The 22,149-nt window shown below is 53.2% G+C and overlaps 1 protein-coding gene across 1 annotated transcript in view; it reads right to left on the bottom strand.

The window, feature by feature from the left end:
- LOC148453895 (attractin-like protein 1) overlaps positions 1–22,149 on the bottom strand; it is a 482,434-nt gene that overhangs the window by 62,247 nt on the left and 398,038 nt on the right. The window contains exon 5 of the mRNA XM_088461549.1: positions 19,130–19,244. Coding sequence (XP_088317675.1) covers positions 19,130–19,244 — 115 coding nt within the window. The remainder of the gene's footprint in view (positions 1–19,129; positions 19,245–22,149) is intronic.

Genomic DNA, 22,149 nt, shown 5'->3' with positions numbered 1-22,149 from the left:
CAGAGTGTTTGGTAGTTTATCACTTTCCAGAGCTTAGTACATCTGCCCCAAATTACCAAACATTCATACGCAGCGCGGGCCTGGCGAGTAACCCTCCACTACAGGCACACGCATTACGCACAGATGGCGTCTGCCTCCTTACACTCAGCTAAACCTCTAAGGGGTCTATTTACTAAGCAGTCTTAGGAGACAGAGTGAAAAGTGATAAGAAAGTGATAAGGTGCCAGCCAATCAGCTCCCAACTGTCATCTCACAGGCTGTGTTTGAAAAATTACAGTTGGGAGCTGATTGGCTGGCACCTTATCACTTTCTTATCACTTTTCGCTGTCTCCTAACACTGCTTAGTACATAGGCCCTCATTCAGAGCCGCTCGTTAGCGGCAGTACGCTCGTTCCGAGCGATGTTTGCACATCTGCGCATGCGTACGCTTTTTAGTACGCATGCGCGAACCAGTCAGTGCGGCCGAAAATCGTTTGTACGCTATATAGCGAGTGCCTGCTATTTTGAGTGACAGAATGAGGCGTATGTGGGTGGTAACAGGGGAAGGTGCTTGAAAATGGGGAGTGGAGATCCGAACGCAGGCGTGCTTAAAGGTCAAAACGGGCGTTTTATGGGTGTGTATATTTAAAACAGCAGCGTCATTGATCACGTCACTGGGTTATTTTAGAGCCAGAACTGCTCGCAAATTTGTGGTAGCAAACACCAACCACAAGAATAGCGAGCAGTTCATACGCTGGTCGATGTACTCGATTAATCTAATAAATAGCGGACATGACGTAGGATGCGAGCGGCCAGGGGGCGTTTTTAACAAATAAACGAGCGTATGTTTTGCTCGTTCGTTCAGACTTAGAGGTGTGAACAGACTGCAATGTGCGTACGGATCATTTGAATAGCCACCCCTTGTTTTTAAACGAACGACCGCAAATAGCGAACGGCTCTGAATGAGGGCCATAGACCCTTGAGTGTTTGTATAATGTCAGCAGCTTCTGGATGTGTGAGATAATAAATAGATCTTTAGAATAATTCTCACAAACCCAGATCCTTCAAATCAAAAACACACTATACATTATTCCCTTTGAAATCGCGCATATCTTCTGGGAACTCTGGAGACACGAAGTCACCAGATACCAGTTCTGAGAAACCGTTTGTCGCGCAGCAGAGAGCGCTGCCAGTTCTGTCACCACACAATGGAGCGGATCGGGCGTCAGCGCATTTCAAAGAACAGCACGTGCAGCGGACGCGTAAGGGGGGAGGGTGTGATCACAGACCCGCAATCTCTGCTTTATATACTGAGGGGACGAGAGATACCACTGCGGGGTAGCCAGGGCATCAGGGGGCATTTCAGAGGGGTAAATACTGGCATTTGTGCTTGTTTATAAAAATCTGGCGATAAAGGTCGATGCATTTTGTACAAAATAACCCGGGGCGTGATGCTTGGTCAATAGTCTGTGACGCCCGGCTCTCAGCTGTGCTGCCCAGGAGTGGTGCAGCGGGCAGGGTCTCACAGCAGCACTGAGCAGTGACGTGAGGAGGGGAATGGATGGAAGTATAACAGGAGCCTCACACAGGCCCACCATCAGGGGGGTACAGCTGGTACTGAAGTACTGGGCACGGACACAGAGGGGGGCTGGTAGCCGGCCAATAATCTCACCCTTGAAGGAAGCCGGAATGATCAGCACGCTGCAGAGCCCCCTGTCATGGATCAATGTTCTGCTGCTGTGTCATATATATGTCATATTGGAAGGGGCATCATAGCATGTTATTGCCCGGGGCCCGTGGATGGACAGCGGGCACACAGGACAGCGGGCACACAGTTAGGACAGCGGGCACAGTTAGGACACCGTGGCACACAGGACCGCGGGGCAGTGGAGAGGTATGCTGTCCTCACTGACACATCACTCATCTCCTGATATACTCTGTGCTGCTGGGGAGCTTGTTCCTTCTGCTATGTACTGTAACTCTCAGTCTTTGGCTTCCTGCCGCCTCAGCTCGTCCCTCCTCACTTCAATGAAGACCAGAAGCTGCTTATCACATAGGCTATTGCACCTTGTATACCTGTATATACCGTATACGTGCGCTACACAGAAACACAATCAGTAACTTCTACACCCATCAGCTGCAGACAAGTGACAGGACGCGCACTGCGCTGGCTGTAATTGGAATAATTGTAGATTACAAGTCACAGTGTCATTACCTAGAGATTAGTGTTTACAGGATCAGACAAAGGGCCGGGGGCCCCGCGGTTATTCTGTAGGCGACCTTCCTGCGCAAGTGACGCGTTTCCCTGGCGTATCTGGTTCTGTCATTATAGCTGCTGTCACTCAGTAACCGCTACATAAAGCTAATGAGAAATCGGGGGGAGCGCTACAGCCGACACCGGTAACGGAGTATAATCAGGGGGCTGTAATGTAACCACACATAGCACTCTCTCCCTCACTGCACTCTCTCCCTCACTGCACTCTCTCCCCCTCACTGCACTCTCTCCCTCACTGCACTCTCCCCCTCACTGCACTCTCTCCCTCACTGCACTCTCCCCCTCACTGCACTCTCTCCCTCACTGCACTCTCTCCCTCACTGCACTCTCTCCCTCACTGCACTCTCCCCCTCACTGCACTCTCTCCCTCACTGCACTCTCTCCCCCTCACTGCACTCTCTCCCTCCCTGCACTCTCTCCCTCCCTGCACTCACTCCCTCACTGCACTCTCTCCCTCACTGCACTCTCTCCCTCACTGCAATATCTCCCTCACTGCAATATCTCCCTCACTGCAATCTCTCCTACTGCACTCTCTCCCTCACTGCACTCTCTCCCACACTGCAATATCTCCCACACTGCACTCTCTCCCTCACTGCACTCTCTCCCTCACTGCAATATCTCCCTCACTGCATTCTCTCCCTCACTGCACTCTCTCCCTCACTGCACTCTCTCCCTCACTGCACTCTCTCCCTCACTGTACTTTCTCCCTCACTGCACTCTCTCCCTCACTGCAATATCTCCCTCACTGCACTCTCTCCCTCACTGCAATCTCTCCCTCAGTGCAATCTCTCCTACTGCAATCTCTCCTACTGCACTCTCTCCCTCACTGCACTCTCTCCCTCACTGCACTCTCTCCCTCACTGCACTCTCTCCTACTGCACTCTCTCCCTCACTGCACTCTCTCCCTCACTGTAATATCTCCCACACTGCACTCTCTCCTACTGCACTCTCTAGCTCACTGCAATATCTCCCACACTGCACTCTCCCCCACACTACACTCTCCCCCACACTGCACTCTCTCCCTCACTGCAATATCTCCCACACTGCACTCTCTCCTACTGCACTCTCTCCCTCACTGCACCCTCTCCCTCACTGCACTCTCTCCCTCACTGCACTCTCTCCTACTGCACTCTCTCCCTCACTGCACTCTCTCCCTCACTGCAATATCTCCCACACTGCACTCTCTCCTACTGCACTCTCTAGCTCACTGCAATATCTCCCACACTGCACTCTCCCCCACACTGCACTCTCCCCCACACTACACTCTCCCCCACACTGCACTCTCTCCCTCACTGCAATATCTCCCACACTGCACTCTCTCCTACTGCACTCTCTCCCTCACTGCAATCTCTCCTACTGCACTCTCTCCCTCACTGCACTCTCTCCCTCACTGCACTCTCTCCCTCACTGCACTCTCTCCTACTGCACTCTCTCCCTCACTGCACTCTCTCCCACACTGCACTCTCTCCTACTGCACTCTCTAGCTCACTGCAATATCTCCCACACTGCACTCTCCCCCACACTACACTCTCCCCCACACTGCACTCTCTCCCTCACTGCAATATCTCCCACACTGCACTCTCTCCTACTGCACTCTCTCTCTCCCACACAGCTCTCTCTCCTACTGCACTCTCTCTCTCCCTCACAGCACTCTCTACTCCACTGCAATAACTCCCACACTACACTCTCTCCCACACAGCACTCTCTCTCTACACTGCACTCTCTCCCACACTACAATAACTCCCACACTGCACTCTCTCTCCCACACTGCACTCTCTCCCACACTGCACTCTCTCTCTCTACACTGCACTCTCTCCCACACTGCAATCTCTCTCTACACTGCACTCTCTCCCACACTGCACTCTCTCTCTACACAGCACTCTCTCCCACACTGCACTCTCTCCTACTGCACTCTCTCCCACACTGCACTCTCTCCTACTGCACTCTCTCCCACACTGCACTCTCTCCCTCCCACACAGCACTCTCTCTCTCCCTCACAGCACTCTCTCCTACTGCACTCTCTCCCCCACTGCAATAACTCCCACACTGCACTCTCTCCCTCACAGCACTCTCTCCTACTGCACTCTCTCCCCCACTGCAATAACTCCCACACAGCACTCTCTCCCCCACTGCACTCTCTCCCACACTGCACTCTCTCTCTACACTGCATTCTCTCCCACACTGCACTCTCTCTACACTGCACTCTCTCCCACACTGCACACTCTCTCCCACACTGCACTCTCTCCCACACTGCACTCTCTCCCTCCCACGCAGCACTCTCTCTCTACACTGCACTCTCTCCCTCACTGCACTCTCTCCTACTGCACTCTCTCCCTCACTGCAATATCTCCCACACTGCACTCTCTCCCACACTGCACTCTCTCCTACTGCACTCTCTCCTACTGCACTCTCTCTCTCCCACACAGCTCTCTCCTACTGCACTCTCTCCCCCACTGCACTCTCTCCTACTGCACTCTCTCTCTCTCCCACACAGCTCTCTCTCCTACTGCACTCTCTCTCTCCCTCACAGCACTCTCTACTCCACTGCACTCTCTCTCTCCCTCACAGCACTCTCTACTCCACTGCAATAACTCCCACACTGCAATAACTCCCACACTGCACTCTCTCTCCCACACTGCACTCTCTCTCTCTACACTGCACTCTCTCCCACACTGCAATCTCTCTCTACACTGCACTCTCTCCCACACTGCAGTCTCTCCCCCACTGCACTCTCTCCCACACTGCACTCTCTCCCTCCCACACAGCACTCTCTCTCTACACTGCACTCTCCCACACTGCACTCTCTCCCACACTGCACTCTCTCCCTCCCACACAGCACTCTCTCTCGACACTGCACTCTCCTACACTGCACTCTCTCTCTACACAGCACTCTCCCACACTGCACTCTCTTCTACTGCACTCTCTCCCACACTGCACTCTCTCCTACTGCACTCTCTCCCACACTGCACTCTCTCCCTCCCACACAGCACTCTCTCTCTCCCTCACAGCACTCTCTCCTACTGCACTCTCTCCCCCACTGCAATAACTCCCACACTGCACTCTCTCCCCCACTGCACTCTCTCCCACACTGCACTCTCTCTCCCTCACAGCACTCTCTCCTACTGCACTCTCTCCCCCACTGCAATAACTCCCACACAACACTCTCTCCCCCACTGCACTCTCTCTCTACACTGCATTCTCTCCCACACTGCACTCTCTCTACACTGCACTCTCTCCCACACTGCACTCTCTCCCTCCCACACTGCACTCTCTCCCTCCCACGCAGCACTCTCTCTCTACACTGCACTCTCTCCCACACAGCACTCTCTCCTACTGCACTCTCTCCCTCACTGCAATATCTCCCCCACTGCACTCTCTCCCACACTGCACTCTCTCTCTCCCTCACTGCACTCTCTCCCCCACTGCAATATCTCCCACACTGCACTCTCCCCCACACTGCACTCTCTCCCTCACTGCACTCTCTCCTACTGCACTCTCTCCTACTGCACTCTCTCCCCCACTGCACTCTCTCCCTCCCACACTGCACTCTCTCTCTACACTGCATTCTCTCCCACACTGCACTCTCTCCCACACTGCACTCTCTCCCACACTGCACTCTCTCTCTACACTGCACTCTCTCTCTACACTGCACTCTCTCTCTACACTGCACTCTCTCCCCCACTGCACTCTCTCCCTCACTGCACTCTCTCTCTCCCACACAGCTCTCTCTCCTACTGCACTCTCTCCCCCACTGCACTCTCTCTCCTACTGCACTCTCTCCCACACTGCACTCTCTCTCTCCCTCACAGCACTCTCTACTCCACTGCAATAACTCCCACACTACACTCTCTCCCACACAGCACTCTCTCTCTACACTGCACTCTCTCCTACTGCACTCTCTCCCCCACTGCAATAACTCCCACACTGCAGTCTCTCTCCCACACTGCACTCTCTCCCACACTGCACTCTCTATCTCTACACTGCACTCTCTCCCCGACTGCACTCTCTCCCACACTGCACTCTCTCCCTCCCACACAGCACTCTCTCTCTACACTGCACTCTCCCACACAGCACTCTCTCGCACACTGCACTCTCTCTCTACACAGCACTCTCTCCCACACTGCACTCTCTCCTACTGCACTCTCTCCCACACTGTACTCTCTCCTACTGCACTCTCTCCCACACTGCACTCTCTCCCTCACAGCACTCTCTCCTACTGCAATAACTCCCACACTGCACTCTCTCCCACACTGCACTCTCTCCCACACTGCACTCTCTCTCTCCCTCACAGCACACTCTCCTACTGCACTCTCTCCCCCACTGCAATAACTCCCACACAGCACTCTCTCCCCCACTGCACTCTCTCCCACACTGCACTCTCTCCCACACTGCACTCTCTCCCACACTGCACTCTCTCTCTACACTGCATTCTCTCCCACACTGCACTCACTCCCACACTGCACACTCTCTCTACACTGCACTCTCTCCCTCCCACACTGCACTCTCTCTCTACACTGCACTCTCTCCCACACAGCACTCTCTCCCACACTGCACTCTCTCTCTCTACACAGCACTCTCTCCCACACTGCACTCTCTCCCACTGCACTCTCTCCCACACTGCACTCTCTCCCTCCCACACAGCACTCTCTCTCTCCCTCACAGCACTCTCTCCTACTGCACTCTCTCACCCACTGCAATAACTCCCACACAGCACTCTCTCCCCCACTGCACTCTCTCTACACAGCACTCTCTCCCACACTGCACTCTCTCCCCCACTGCACTCTCTCCCCCACTGCACTCTCTCCCACACTGCACTCTCTCTCTACACTGCACTCTCTCCCACACTGCACTCTCTCTCTACACTGCACTCTCTCCCACACTGCACTCTCTCTCTAAACTGCACTCTCTTCCACACTGCACTCTCTCCCTCCCACACAGCACTCTCTCTCTACACTGCACTCTCTCCCACACTGCACTCTCTCTCTACACAGCACTCTCTCCCACACTGCACTCTCTCCTACTGCACTTTCTCCCACACTGCACTCTCTCCCCCACTGCACTCTCTCCCTCCCACACAGCACTCTCTATCCCTCACAGCACTCTCTCCTACTGCACTCTCTCCCCCACTGCAATAACTCCCACACAGCACTCTCTCCCACACTGCACTCTCTCCTCCACTGTACTCTCTCCCCCACTGCACTCTCTCCCTCCCACACAGCGCTCTCTCCCTCCCACACAGCACTCTCTCTCTCCCTCACAGCACTCTCTCCTACTGCACTCTCTCCCCCACTGCAATAACTCCCACACTGCACTCTCTATACTGCTCTCTCTCTACACTGCACTCTCTCCCACACAGCACTCTCTCCCACACTGCACTCTCTCCCTACACTGCACTCTCTCCCACACTGCACTCTCTCCCCCACACTGCACTCTCTCACACACTGCACTCTCTCACACACTGCACTCTCTCACACACTGCACTCTCTCCCCCACACTGCACTCTCTCCCCCACACTGCACTCTCTCACACACTGCACTCTCTCACACACTGCACTCTCTCCCTCCCACACAGCACTCTCTCTCTCCCTCACTGCACTCTCTCCTACTGCACTCTCTCCCCCACTGCAATAACTCCCACACTGCACTCTCTCTCTATACTGCACTCTCTCTACACTGCACTCTCTCCCACACAGCACTCTCTCCCTACACTGCACTCTCTCCCACACTGCACTCTCTCCCCCACACTGCACTCTCTCTCTCCCTCACTGCACTCTCTCCTACTGCACTCTCTCCCCCACTGCAATAACTCCCACACTGCACTCTCTCTCTATACTGCACTCTCTCTACACTGCACTCTCTCCCACACAGCACTCTCTCCCACACTGCACTCTCTCCCTACACTGCACTCTCTCCCACACTGCACTCTCTCCCCCACACTGCACTCTCTCCCCCACACTGCACTCTCTCCCACACTGCACTCTCTCCCCCACACTGCACTCTCTCCCACACTGCACTCTCTCTCTGTACTGCACTCTCTCTACACTGCACTCTCTCCCACACAGCACTCTCTCCCACACTGCACTCTCTCCCACACTGCACTCTCTCCCCCACACTGCACTCTCTCCCCCACACTGCACTCTCTCCTACTGCACTCTCTCCCCCACTGCAAAAACTCCCACACTGCACTCTCTCTCTATACTGCTCTCTCTCTACACTGCACTCTCTCCCACACAGCACTCTCTCCCACACTGCACTCTCTCTCTACACTGCACTCTCTCTCTACACTGCACTCTCTCCCCCACTGCACTCTCTCCCTCACTGCACTCTCTCTCTCCCACACAGCTCTCTCTCCTACTGCACTCTCTCCCCCACTGCACTCTCTCTCCTACTGCACTCTCTCCCACACTGCACTCTCTCTCTCCCTCACAGCACTCTCTACTCCACTGCAATAACTCCCACACTACACTCTCTCCCACACAGCACTCTCTCTCTACACTGCACTCTCTCCTACTGCACTCTCTCCCCCACTGCAATAACTCCCACACTGCAGTCTCTCTCCCACACTGCACTCTCTATCTCTACACTGCACTCTCTCCCCGACTGCACTCTCTCCCACACTGCACTCTCTCCCTCCCACACAGCACTCTCTCTCTACACTGCACTCTCCCACACAGCACTCTCTCGCACACTGCACTCTCTCTCTACACAGCACTCTCTCCCACACTGCACTCTCTCCTACTGCACTCTCTCCCACACTGTACTCTCTCCTACTGCACTCTCTCCCACACTGCACTCTCTCCCTCACAGCACTCTCTCCTACTGCAATAACTCCCACACTGCACTCTCTCCCACACTGCACTCTCTCCCACACTGCACTCTCTCTCTCCCTCACAGCACACTCTCCTACTGCACTCTCTCCCCCACTGCAATAACTCCCACACAGCACTCTCTCCCCCACTGCACTCTCTCCCACACTGCACTCTCTCCCACACTGCACTCTCTCTCTACACTGCATTCTCTCCCACACTGCACTCTCTCCCACACTGCACTCACTCCCACACTGCACACTCTCTCTACACTGCACTCTCTCCCTCCCACACTGCACTCTCTCTCTACACTGCACTCTCTCCCACACAGCACTCTCTCCCACACTGCACTCTCTCTCTCTACACAGCACTCTCTCCCACACTGCACTCTCTCCCTCCCACACAGCACTCTCTCTCTCCCTCACAGCACTCTCTCCTACTGCACTCTCTCACCCACTGCAATAACTCCCACACAGCACTCTCTCCCCCACTGCACTCTCTCTACACAGCACTCTCTCCCACACTGCACTCTCTCCCCCACTGCACTCTCTCCCACACTGCACTCTCTCTCTACACTGCACTCTCTCCCACACTGCACTCTCTCTCTACACTGCACTCTCTCCCACACTGCACTCTCTCTCTAAACTGCACTCTCTTCCACACTGCACTCTCTCCCTCCCACACAGCACTCTCTCTCTACACTGCACTCTCTCCCACACTGCACTCTCTCTCTACACAGCACTCTCTCCCACACTGCACTCTCTCCTACTGCACTTTCTCCCACACTGCACTCTCTCCCCCACTGCACTCTCTCCCTCCCACACAGCACTCTCTATCCCTCACAGCACTCTCTCCTACTGCACTCTCTCCCCCACTGCAATAACTCCCACACAGCACTCTCTCCCACACTGCACTCTCTCCTCCACTGTACTCTCTCCCCCACTGCACTCTCTCCCTCCCACACAGCGCTCTCTCCCTCCCACACAGCACTCTCTCTCTCCCTCACAGCACTCTCTCCTACTGCACTCTCTCCCCCACTGCAATAACTCCCACACTGCACTCTCTATACTGCTCTCTCTCTACACTGCACTCTCTCCCACACAGCACTCTCTCCCACACTGCACTCTCTCCCTACACTGCACTCTCTCCCACACTGCACTCTCTCCCCCACACTGCACTCTCTCACACACTGCACTCTCTCACACACTGCACTCTCTCACACACTGCACTCTCTCACACACTGCACTCTCTCCCCCACACTGCACTCTCTCACACACTGCACTCTCTCACACACTGCACTCTCTCCCTCCCACACAGCACTCTCTCTCTCCCTCACTGCACTCTCTCCTACTGCACTCTCTCCCCCACTGCAATAACTCCCACACTGCACTCTCTCTCTATACTGCACTCTCTCTACACTGCACTCTCTCCCACACAGCACTCTCTCCCTACACTGCACTCTCTCCCACACTGCACTCTCTCCCCCACACTGCACTCTCTCTCTCCCTCACTGCACTCTCTCCTACTGCACTCTCTCCCCCACTGCAATAACTCCCACACTGCACTCTCTCTCTATACTGCACTCTCTCTACACTGCACTCTCTCCCACACAGCACTCTCTCCCACACTGCACTCTCTCCCTACACTGCACTCTCTCCCACACTGCACTCTCTCCCCCACACTGCACTCTCTCCCCCACACTGCACTCTCTCCCCCACACTGCACTCTCTCCCACACTGCACTCTCTCCCCCACACTGCACTCTCTCCCACACTGCACTCTCTCTCTGTACTGCACTCTCTCTACACTGCACTCTCTCCCACACAGCACTCTCTCCCACACTGCACTCTCTCCCACACTGCACTCTCTCCCCCACACTGCACTCTCTCCCCCACACTGCACTCTCTCCTACTGCACTCTCTCCCCCACTGCAAAAACTCCCACACTGCACTCTCTCTCTATACTGCTCTCTCTCTACACTGCACTCTCTCCCACACAGCACTCTCTCCCACACTGCACTCTCTCCCTACACTGCACTCTCCCCCCCACACTGCACTCTCTCACACACTGCACTCTCTCACACACTGCACTCTCTCACACACTGCACTCTCTCCCCCACACTGCACTCTCTCACACACTGCACTCTCTCACACACTGCACTCTCTCTCTCCCTCACTGCACTCTCTCCTACTGCACTCTCTCCCCCACTGCAATAACTCCCACACTGCACTCTCTCTCTATACTGCACTCTCTCTACACTGCACTCTCTCCCACACAGCACTCTCTCCCACACTGCACTCTCTCCCTACACTGCTCTCTCCCCCACACTGCACTCTCTCTCTCCCTCACTGCACTCTCTCCTACTGCACTCTCTCCCTCACTGCACTCTCTCCCTCACTGCACTCTCTCCCTTACTGCACTCTCTCCCTCACTGCACTCTCTCCCTCACTGCACTCTCTCCCTCACTGCAATCTCTCCTACTGCACTCTCTCCCTCACTGCACTCTCTCCCTCACTGCACTCTCTCCCTCACTGCAATATCTCCCTCACTGCACTCTCTCCTACTGCACTCTCTCCCTCACTGCACTCTCTCCCTCACTGCAATATCTCCCACACTGCACTCTCTCCTACTGCACTCTCTCCTACTGCACTCTCTAGCTCACTGCAATATCTCCCCCACTGCAATAACTCCCACACTGCACTCTCTCTCTATACTGCACTCTCTCTACACTGCACTCTCTCCCACACAGCACTCTCTCCCTACACTGCACTCTCTCCCACACTGCACTCTCTCCCACACAGCACTCTCTCCTACTGCACTCTCTCCCTCACTGCAATATCTCCCCCACTGCACTCTCTCCCACACTGCACTCTCTCTCTCCCTCACTGCACTCTGTCCCCCACTGCAATATCTCCCACACTGCACTCTCTCCCTCACTGCACTCTCTCCTACTGCACTCTCTCCCTCACTGCAATATCTCCCACACTGCACTCTCTCCCACACTGCACTCTCTCCCACACTGCACTCTCTCCCACACTGCACTCTCTCCCACACTGCACTCTCTCCCTACACTGCATTCTCTCCCACACTGCACTCTCTCCCACACTGCACTCTCTCTCTACACTGCACTCTCTCTCTACACTGCACTCTCTCTCTACACTGCACTCTCTCCCCCACTGCACTCTCTCCCTCACTGCACTCTCTCTCTCCCACACAGCTCTCTCTCCTACTGCACTGTCTCCCCCACTGCACTCTCTCTCCCACACAGCTCTCTCTCCTACTGCACTCTCTCCCACACTGCACTCTCTCTCTCCCTCACAGCACTCTCTACTCCACTGCAATAACTCCCACACTACACTCTCTCCCACACAGCACTCTCTCTCTACACTGCACTCTCTCCTACTGCACTCTCTCCCCCACTGCAATAACTCCCACACTGCACTCTCTCTCCCACACTGCACTCTCTCCCACACTGCACTCTCTCTCTACACTGCACTCTCTCTCTACACTGCACTCTCTCTCTACACTGCACTCTCTCCCACACTGCACTCTCTCCCTCCCACACAGCACTCTCTCTCTACACTGCACTCTCCCACACAGCACTCTCTCTCTACACAGCACTCTCTCCCACACTGCACTCTCTCCTACTGCACTCTCTCCCACACTGTACTCTCTCCTACTGCACTCTCTCCCACACTGCACTCTCTCCCTCCCACACAGCACTCTCTCCCTCACAGCACTCTCTCCTACTGCAATAACTCCCACACTGCAATAACTCCCACACAGCACTCTCTCCCACACTGCACTCTCTCCCACACTGCACTCTCTCCCACACTGCACTCACTCTCTACACTGCACTCTCTCCCACACTGCACACTCTCTCTACACTGCACTCTCTCCCACACTGCACTCTCTCCCTCCCACACTGCACTCTCTCTCTACACTGCACTCTCTCCCACACAGCACTCTCTCCCACACTGCACTCTCTCTCTCTACACAGCACTCTCTCCCACACTGCACTCTCTCCCACTGCACTCTGTCCCCCACTGCAATATCTCCCACACTGCACTCTCCCCCACACTGCACTCTCCCCCACACTGCACTCTCTCCCACACTGCACTCTCTCCCACACTGCACTCTCTCCCTACACTGCATTCTCTCCCACACTGCACTCTCTCCCACACTGCACTCTCTCCCACACTGCACTCTCTCCCACACTGCACTCTCTCCCCCACTGCACTCTCTCTCTCCCACACAGCTCTCTCTCCTACTGCACTCTCTCCCCCACTGCACTCTCTCTCCCACACAGCTCTCTCTCCTACTGCACTCTCTCCCACACTGCACTCTCTCTCTCCCTCACAGCACTCTCTACTCCACTGCAATTACTCCCACACTACACTCTCTCCCACACAGCACTCTCTCTCTACACTGCACTCTCTCCTACTGCACTCTCTCCCCCACTGCAATAACTCCCACACTGCACTCTCTCCCACACTGCACTCTCTCTCTCTACACTGCACTCTCTCTCCCCGACTGCACTCTCTCCCACACTGCACTCTCTCCCTCCCACACAGCACTCTCTCTCTACACTGCACTCTCCCACACAGCACTCTCTCTCTACACAGCACTCTCTCCCACACTGCACTCTCTCCTACTGCACTCTCTCCCACACTGTACTCTCTCCTACTGCACTCTCTCCCACACTGCACTCTCTCCCTCCCACACAGCACTCTCTCCCTCACAGCACTCTCTCCTACTGCAATAACTCCCACACTGCACTCTCTCCCACACTGCACTCTCTCCCTCACAGCACTCTCTCCTACTGCACTCTCTCCCCCACTGCAATAACTCCCACACAGCACTCTCTCCCACACTGCACTCTCTCCCACACTGCACTCTCTCCCACACTGCACTCTCTCCCACACTGCACTCTCTCTCTACACTGCACTCTCTCCCACACTGCACTCTCTCCCACACTGCACTCTCTCCCACACTGCACTCACTCTCTACACTGCACTCTCTCCCACACTGCACACTCTCTCTACACTGCACTCTCTCCCACACTGCACTCTCTCCCTCCCACACTGCACTCTCTCTCTACACTGCACTCTCTCCAACACAGCACTCTCTCCCACACTGCACTCTCTCTCTCTACACAGCACTCTCTCCCACACTGCACTCTCTCCCACTGCACTCTCTCCCACACTGCACTCTCTCCTACTGCACTCTCTCCCACACTGCACTCTCTCCCACACTGCACTCTCTCCCTCCCACACAGCACTCTCTCTCTCCCTCACAGCACTCTCTCCTACTGCACTCTCTCCCCCACTGCAATAACTCCCACACAGCACTCTCTCCCCCACTGCACTCTATCTACACAGCACTCTCTCCCACACTGCACTCTCTCCCCCTCTGCACTCTCTCCCACACTGCACTCTCTCTCTACACTGCACTCTCTCCCACACTGCACTCTCTCTCTACACTGCACTCTCTTCCACACTGCACTCTCTCCCTCCCACACAGCACTCTCTCTCTACACTGCACTCTCTCTCTACACAGCACTCTCTCCCACACTGCACTCTCTCCTACTGCACTTTCTCCCACACTGCACTCTCTCCTACTGCACTCTCTCCCCCACTGCACTCTCACCCTCCCACACAGCACTCTCTCTCCCTCACAGCACTCTCTCCTACTGCACTCTCTCCCCCACTGCAATAACTCCCACACAGCACTCTCTCCCACACTGCACTCTCTCCTCCACTGTACTCTCTCCCCCACTGCACTCTCTCCCTCCCACACAGCGCTCTCTCCCTCCCACACAGCACTCTCTCTCCCTCACAGCACTCTCTCCTACTGCACTCTCTCCCCCACTGCAATAACTCCCACACTGCACTCTCTCTCTATACTGCTCTCTCTCTACACTGCACTCTCTCCCACACAGCACTCTCTCCCACACTGCACTCTCTCCCTACACTGCACTCTCTCCCACACTGCACTCTCTCCCCCACACTGCACTCTCTCACACACTGCACTCTCTCACACACTGCACTCTGTCACACACTGCACTCTCTCCCCCACACTGCACTCTCTCCCCCACACTGCACTCTCTCACACACTGCACTCTCTCCCTCCCACACAGCACTCTCTCTCCCTCACTGCACTCTCTCCTACTGCACTCTCTCCCCCACTGCAATAACTCCCACACTGCACTCTCTCTCTATACTGCACTCTCTCTACACTGCACTCTCTCCCACACAGCACTCTCTCCTACACAGCACTCTCTCCCTACACTGCACTCTCTCCCACACTGCACTCTCTCCCCCACACTGCACTCTCTCTCTCCCTCACTGCACTCTCTCCTACTGCACTCTCTCCCCCACTGCAATAACTCCCACACTGCACTCTCTCTCTATACTGCACTCTCTCTACACTGCACTCTCTCCCACACAGCACTCTCTCCCACACTGCACTCTCTCCCTATACTGCACTCTCTCCCACACTGCACTCTCTCCCCCACACTGCACTCTCTCCCACACTGCACTCTCTCCCCCACACTGCACTCTCTCCCACACTGCACTCTCTCTCTATACTGCACTCTCTCTACACTGCACTCTCTCCCACACAGCACTCTCTCCCACACTGCACTCTCTCCCTACACTGCACTCTCTCCCACACTGCACTCTCTCCCCCACACTGCACTCTCTCCTACTGCACTCTCTCCCCCACTGCAATAACTCCCACACTGCACTCTCTCTCTATACTGCTCTCTCTCTACACTGCACTCTCTCCCACACAGCACTCTCTCCCACACTGCACTCTCTCCCTACACTGCACTCTCTCCCACACTGCACTCTCTCCCCCACACTGCACTCTCTCCCCCACACTGCACTCTCTCACACACTGCACTCTCTCACACACTGCACTCTCTCCCCCACACTGCACTCTCTCCCCCACACTGCACCCTCTCACACACTGCACTCTCTCCCTCCCACACAGCACTCTCTCTCTCCCTCACTGCACTCTCTCCTACTGCACTCTCTCCCCCACTGCAATAACTCCCACACTGCACTCTCTCTCTATACTGCACTCTCTCTACACTGCACACTCTCCCACACAGCACTCTCTCCCACACTGCACTCTCTCCCACACTGCACTCTCTCCCTACACTGCACTCTCTCCCACACTGCACTCTCTCCCACACTGCACTCTCTCCCACACTGCACTCTCTCTCTATACTGCACTCTCTCTACACTGCACTCTCTCTACACTGCACTCTCTCCCACACAGCACTCTCTCCCACACTGCACTCTCTCCCTACACTGCACTCTCTCCCACACTGCACTCTCTCCCACACTGCACTCTCTCCCACACTGCGGGAAGCGCCCTCTCACCACTTTGTCTAATTGTTAATAATCTAGTTTTATAATCTTATGATGTTTGTTCCTAATTGGAGATCACTGTGGGGGAAGCTGGGGCTGATAGTAACTGTTATATTATTGTGATACATTCAGCAAGTGTAAGAGGTCACAGAACTATCTACATTCACTATCTTTACTTTTATTTTACACACACACACACACACACGCACACGCATACATGCACACATATACATACATGTACACACACATACATATACATGCATACACACATACATATACATGCACACACACATACATATACATCCTCACACACACATGCACACACACATACATGCACACATACACATACATGTACCCACACATGCATATACATGCACACTCACATACATATACATGCACACATACATAAATATACATGCACACATACATATACATGCACACACACATACATGCACACACACACATATACATGCACACACACACGCATACATACACATACATATACATGCACACACATACATATACATGCACACACACATACAAGCACACACATATACATATACATGCACACATACATAAATATACATGCACACACACATACATGCACACACACATACATATACATGCACACACACATACATGCACACATACATGCACACACACATACATGCACACACACATACATGCACACACACATACATATACATGCACACACACATACATGCACACACATATACATGCACACACACATACATATACATGCACACACCCATACATATACATGTACACACACATACACACATACATATACATGCACACACACATACATATACATGCACACACACACATACATGCACACACATAGATACATACTGTGACAGTCGGGATAGGGGTCCCTCTCCTGGGTAGATGGACTCCCTCTTTACATACACAGTAGCCGGAGAAACAGGACACAATTCTGGAGTTCTCGTGCAAGCTGGTCGGAGCCAGTCTTTATTGTATTGGACACACATATAAAGCACAAACAAAAATCCTAACCCATCTGGGCTCTAACTAGTCAGCAGGCTCCCTCAGTAACAGAAGACTAAATAAGTTCACGTCCACAGTACCTTCTGGTTTGTAGCAAACAGTGTCTCAGAGCAAGCTAACCTGCGTGCTGGCCTGCTCTCCCAGGTATGAGACACTCAGCTATATCAAAACCCAGCTTTTCTGAGCCACTTTCAGGTGCAAGCCCTAACGAGCCTGCTACCAGGCTGAAAGGCCCAACACCTGGAGTGGCCTGTGGAGCCCTTCTTCTCCTCACATCCACACCCCCAGGACCCATTCAGGCTTTTCACTAAGCCAACATTTCTAGTCTGTTTTTCCAAATAGACTTCTCCTGGGGGTTTTAAAATACATAGGACAGGAATCTGGGACAGACATAGACGCCATTCAAAAGTGTACCAGTGCTTCTATCACATACAGTATATACAAACATACACATACATGCACACACATACATGCACACACACATACATGCATACACACATATACACACACATACGAGGCACATACACAAACATACATGCATGCACACACACGTGTGACACTCCCATAACCAACTCATGACACACCCATTACACACCCATGGCACGGCCCCTTTTAGCGCTCACTTTAAGTCACCTCCCAGTCTCCGCCCTGATATACCCTAGGATCGTAAACCCCTTCTCACGTGTTAGCGATGCAGAACGCCATTGGGTACTTGGTATTGCATGTGCGCAGTGAGGGATTATTGGACTTTTCACACATGCGTAGTAGCAAAACATCGCTCAGCGGTGTAAATATCGGCACTGCGTCAATTTGTGAATCAGGCCCACAGACGTATATTCAACTCTATACCAACCCCAATGTGTTATAACTCACAGGAATTCATCAGTTATCAGCTTTAAAGAGGTGAGTGTAAGGTTAGATGAATACCTGGTTGCTACGGGTTACAGCGCTGTTACTAAATGATCAGTGTAATTCTCTGCAGCTGCGGGCTGTATGTGAGCGATGTGTCCGTGTCACTGTGGGGGATGTGACGCTCAGGGAATGACCTAATGTGCCCTCCCTGTAACCCTGTAACTCAATAAACCGCTACCAGTTCCGCAGAGAAACAGATGTCAGCAGTAGCCCAGAGACGATGATAATCGGAGGCCTCTCTCGCATTCCCCGGCCAGTCGCTGACGTTACTGCAGAGACCTCTGACAAACGTCACTCATATGAAATATCCTAAAATCCACAATTTACCAAAACATTTGATACTATTGTATTGTGTGAGATGAGAGCAGCAGAGCTCAGCCGCGATCTCGTCCGGCTCTGTGCGATACAGGTGCTCAGCGGGTGCTGCTCCAATATTCATTACCTCCACAGCGCTACTGAATTCATCATTTCTCCCCTCATTCCTGGTAATCAGCATTCATTTATATTACCTTGCTGTTTCCTGTCAGCCCATTCCAGCCGCTGAATATTTATTGTGTGTTCCTGGTAAAAAGACAGGACAGCGAGCAGTGTACGCATATTAACCCTTTCATTCAGCGCTCTGCGGACGTGGCACCGTGCGCCCGCCAGAAAAAGGCGGAGAGGGCGCCGGGTGGGAGGCGGCAGTTTAAGGTGCAATCACTGACCTACATAGGAGCATAAATCATATAATACTGTATACCAAGCGCTTTACCTGACTGTCCCGGAGGAGGGATGCCGGTTAATCCTCTTGGTAGACAGAGAAACACGGTGAGGACGGCGGCTTTATTCCCGGAACACGGCTCAATAGCGATCGGTTTCGGCACACCCTGGAAAGAAGAATGAACAGAATATTACACATGTGATAAGTAGCTGCCGGCTGTCCCTAATGTCCGGGGAGATATTCGGGGATTTTAGTCCCTAAGCATCAGTGCTGACCAATCCCACATCTTATCTGCATGCCGCACATAGGGCTGATTCAGAGATGGCGCAGCTGCTGCGCATAAATATGGTAATGTCTAGTGTAAATTGCTGTCTCCTGCACGCTGTGATCCGCTGCTGTGTCTGAGGACGCTGCAAAAACATTGGACATCTGAGTGACCCTCAGGTTACGTAGGATGCCCGGTGTTTTTACTTTGCCAAGGCAACAAAATATGTGTAGGATGACGCAGACCCTGGCCTCAGCACGCCGTGAAATGCGGACGACGCTCTTGTTTCCAAGAACGCCAGCCATCACCGCCCCATTTCCACATCCAAACGGCTGCTACATATCAGTCATGCTTCAGCTTAGATAGGACACCGGCCATCACCGCCTCATCCCCACCACCAAACGGCCGCTACATGTCAGTCATGCTGCAGCTTAGATAGGACTGCGGCCGCCATCAGTGGTCGGCACGTGAGCAGCACAGAGAGCATTAAACACTGAATGAGGCCCATTGTTCTCACCATCTATTCTCATTATTATAAGTGAATGTTTATTACAATGGAGGAAACCTGATGGGGACAGTGTTATGGGCAGCAACAATGTGTCTCTGACAATATTACGATGTTTCCAAATGTTCTCATTCACTCCCCATATAAATCCTATGAACTATCAAAGACAAATATCCACAATATAAAAGGAAATGTTTTTGTTTTTTGTATTTAAATATAGAGTATTGTCCTATAAACAGTATAAATGTCAGTTTAATGTTAATGTCAGAAATAATAGCTGAGCCAGGTCCATGGTGTCTCTAGAAGAGTCTCACACAGCAGTCACCCTGGACTAACAGCAATGATAGAGGCGCAGGCCTGGATACATCTCATACACTGAGGCTGCTGGACTAACAGCAATGATAGAGGCGCAGGCCTGGATACATCTCATACACTGAGGCTGCTGGACTAACAGCAATGATAGAGACGCAGGCCTGGATACATCTCATACACTGAGGCTGCTGGACTAACAGCAATGATAGAGACGCAGGCCTGGATACATCTCATACACTGAGGCTGCTGGACTAACAGCAATGATAGAGGCGCAGGCCTGGATACATCTCATACACTGAGGCTGCTGGACTAACAGCAATGATAGAGGTGCAGGCCCGGATACATCTCATACACTGAGGCTGCTGGACTAACAGCAATGATAGAGACGCAGGCCTGGATACATCTCATACACTGAGGCTGCTGTACTAACAGCAATGATAGAGGCGCAGGCCTGGATACATCTCATACACTGAGGCTGCTGGACTAACAGCAATGATAGAGACGCAGGCCTGGATACATCTCATACACTGAGGCTGCTGGACTAACAGCAATGATAGAGGTGCAGGCCCGGATACATCTCATACACTGAGGCTGCTGTACTAACAGCAATGATAGAGGCGCAGGCCTGGATACATCTCATACACTGAGGCTGCTGGACTAACAGCAATGATAGAGACGCAGGCCCGGATACATCTCATACACTGAGGCTGCTGGACTAACAGCAATGATAGAGGCGCAGGCCTGGATACATCTCATACACTGAGGCTACTGTACTAACAGCAATGATAGAGGCGCAGGCCTGGATACATCTCATACACTGAGGCTGCTGGACTAACAGCAATGATAGAGGTGCAGGCCCGGATACATCTCATACACTGAGGCTGCTGGACTAACAGCAATGATAGAGACGCAGGCCTGGATACATCTCATACACTGAGGCTGCTGGACTAACAGCAATGATAGAGGCGCAGGCCTGGATACATCTCATACACTGAGGCTGCTGGACTAACAGCAATGATAGAGACGCAGGCCTGGATACATCTCATACACTGAGGCTGCTGGACTAACAGCAATGATAGAGGTGCAGGCCCGGATACATCTCATACACTGAGGCTGCTGGACTAACAGCAATGATAGAGACGCAGGCCTGGATACATCTCATACACTGAGGCTGCTGGACTAACAGCAATGATAGAGGCGCAGGCCTGGATACATCTCATACACTGAGGCTGCTGGACTAACAGCAATGATAGAGGTGCAGGCCCGGATACATCTCATACACTGAGGCTGCTGGACTAACAGCAATGATAGAGGCGCAGGCCTGGATACATCTCATACACTGAGGCTACTGTACTAACAGCAATGATAGAGGCGCAGGCCTGGATACATCTCATACACTGAGGCTGCTGGACTAACAGCAATGATAGAGGTGCAGGCCCGGATACATCTCATACACTGAGGCTGCTGGACTAACAGCAATGATAGAGACGCAGGCCTGGATACATCTCATACACTGAGGCTGCTGGACTAACAGCAATGATAGAGGCGCAGGCCTGGATACATCTCATACACTGAGGCTGCTGGACTAACAGCAATGATAGAGACGCAGGCCCGGATACATCTCATACACTGAGGCTGCTGGACTAACAGCAATGATAGAGGTGCAGGCCCGGATACATCTCATACACTGAGGCTGCTGTACTAACAGCAATGATAGAGGCGCAGGCCTGGATACATCTCATACACTGAGGCTGCTGGACTAACAGCAATGATAGAGACGCAGGCCCGGATACATCTCATACACTGAGGCTGCTGGACTAACAGCAATGATAGAGGCGCAGGCCTGGATACATCTCATACACTGAGGCTACTGTACTAACAGCAATGATAGAGGCGCAGGCCTGGATACATCTCATACACTGAGGCTGCTGGACTAACAGCAATGATAGAGACGCAGGCCCGGATACATCTCATACACTGAGGCTGCTG

The sequence above is a fragment of the Taudactylus pleione genome, unplaced genomic scaffold (genome assembly GCF_031769625.1).
Source record: "Taudactylus pleione unplaced genomic scaffold, aTauple2 ptg001065l, whole genome shotgun sequence".
NCBI classification, from domain to species: Eukaryota; Metazoa; Chordata; class Amphibia; order Anura; family Myobatrachidae; genus Taudactylus; species Taudactylus pleione.
Note: the sequence above shows the minus strand (reverse complement) of the source record. Positions and strands in the feature narration are given on the sequence as shown.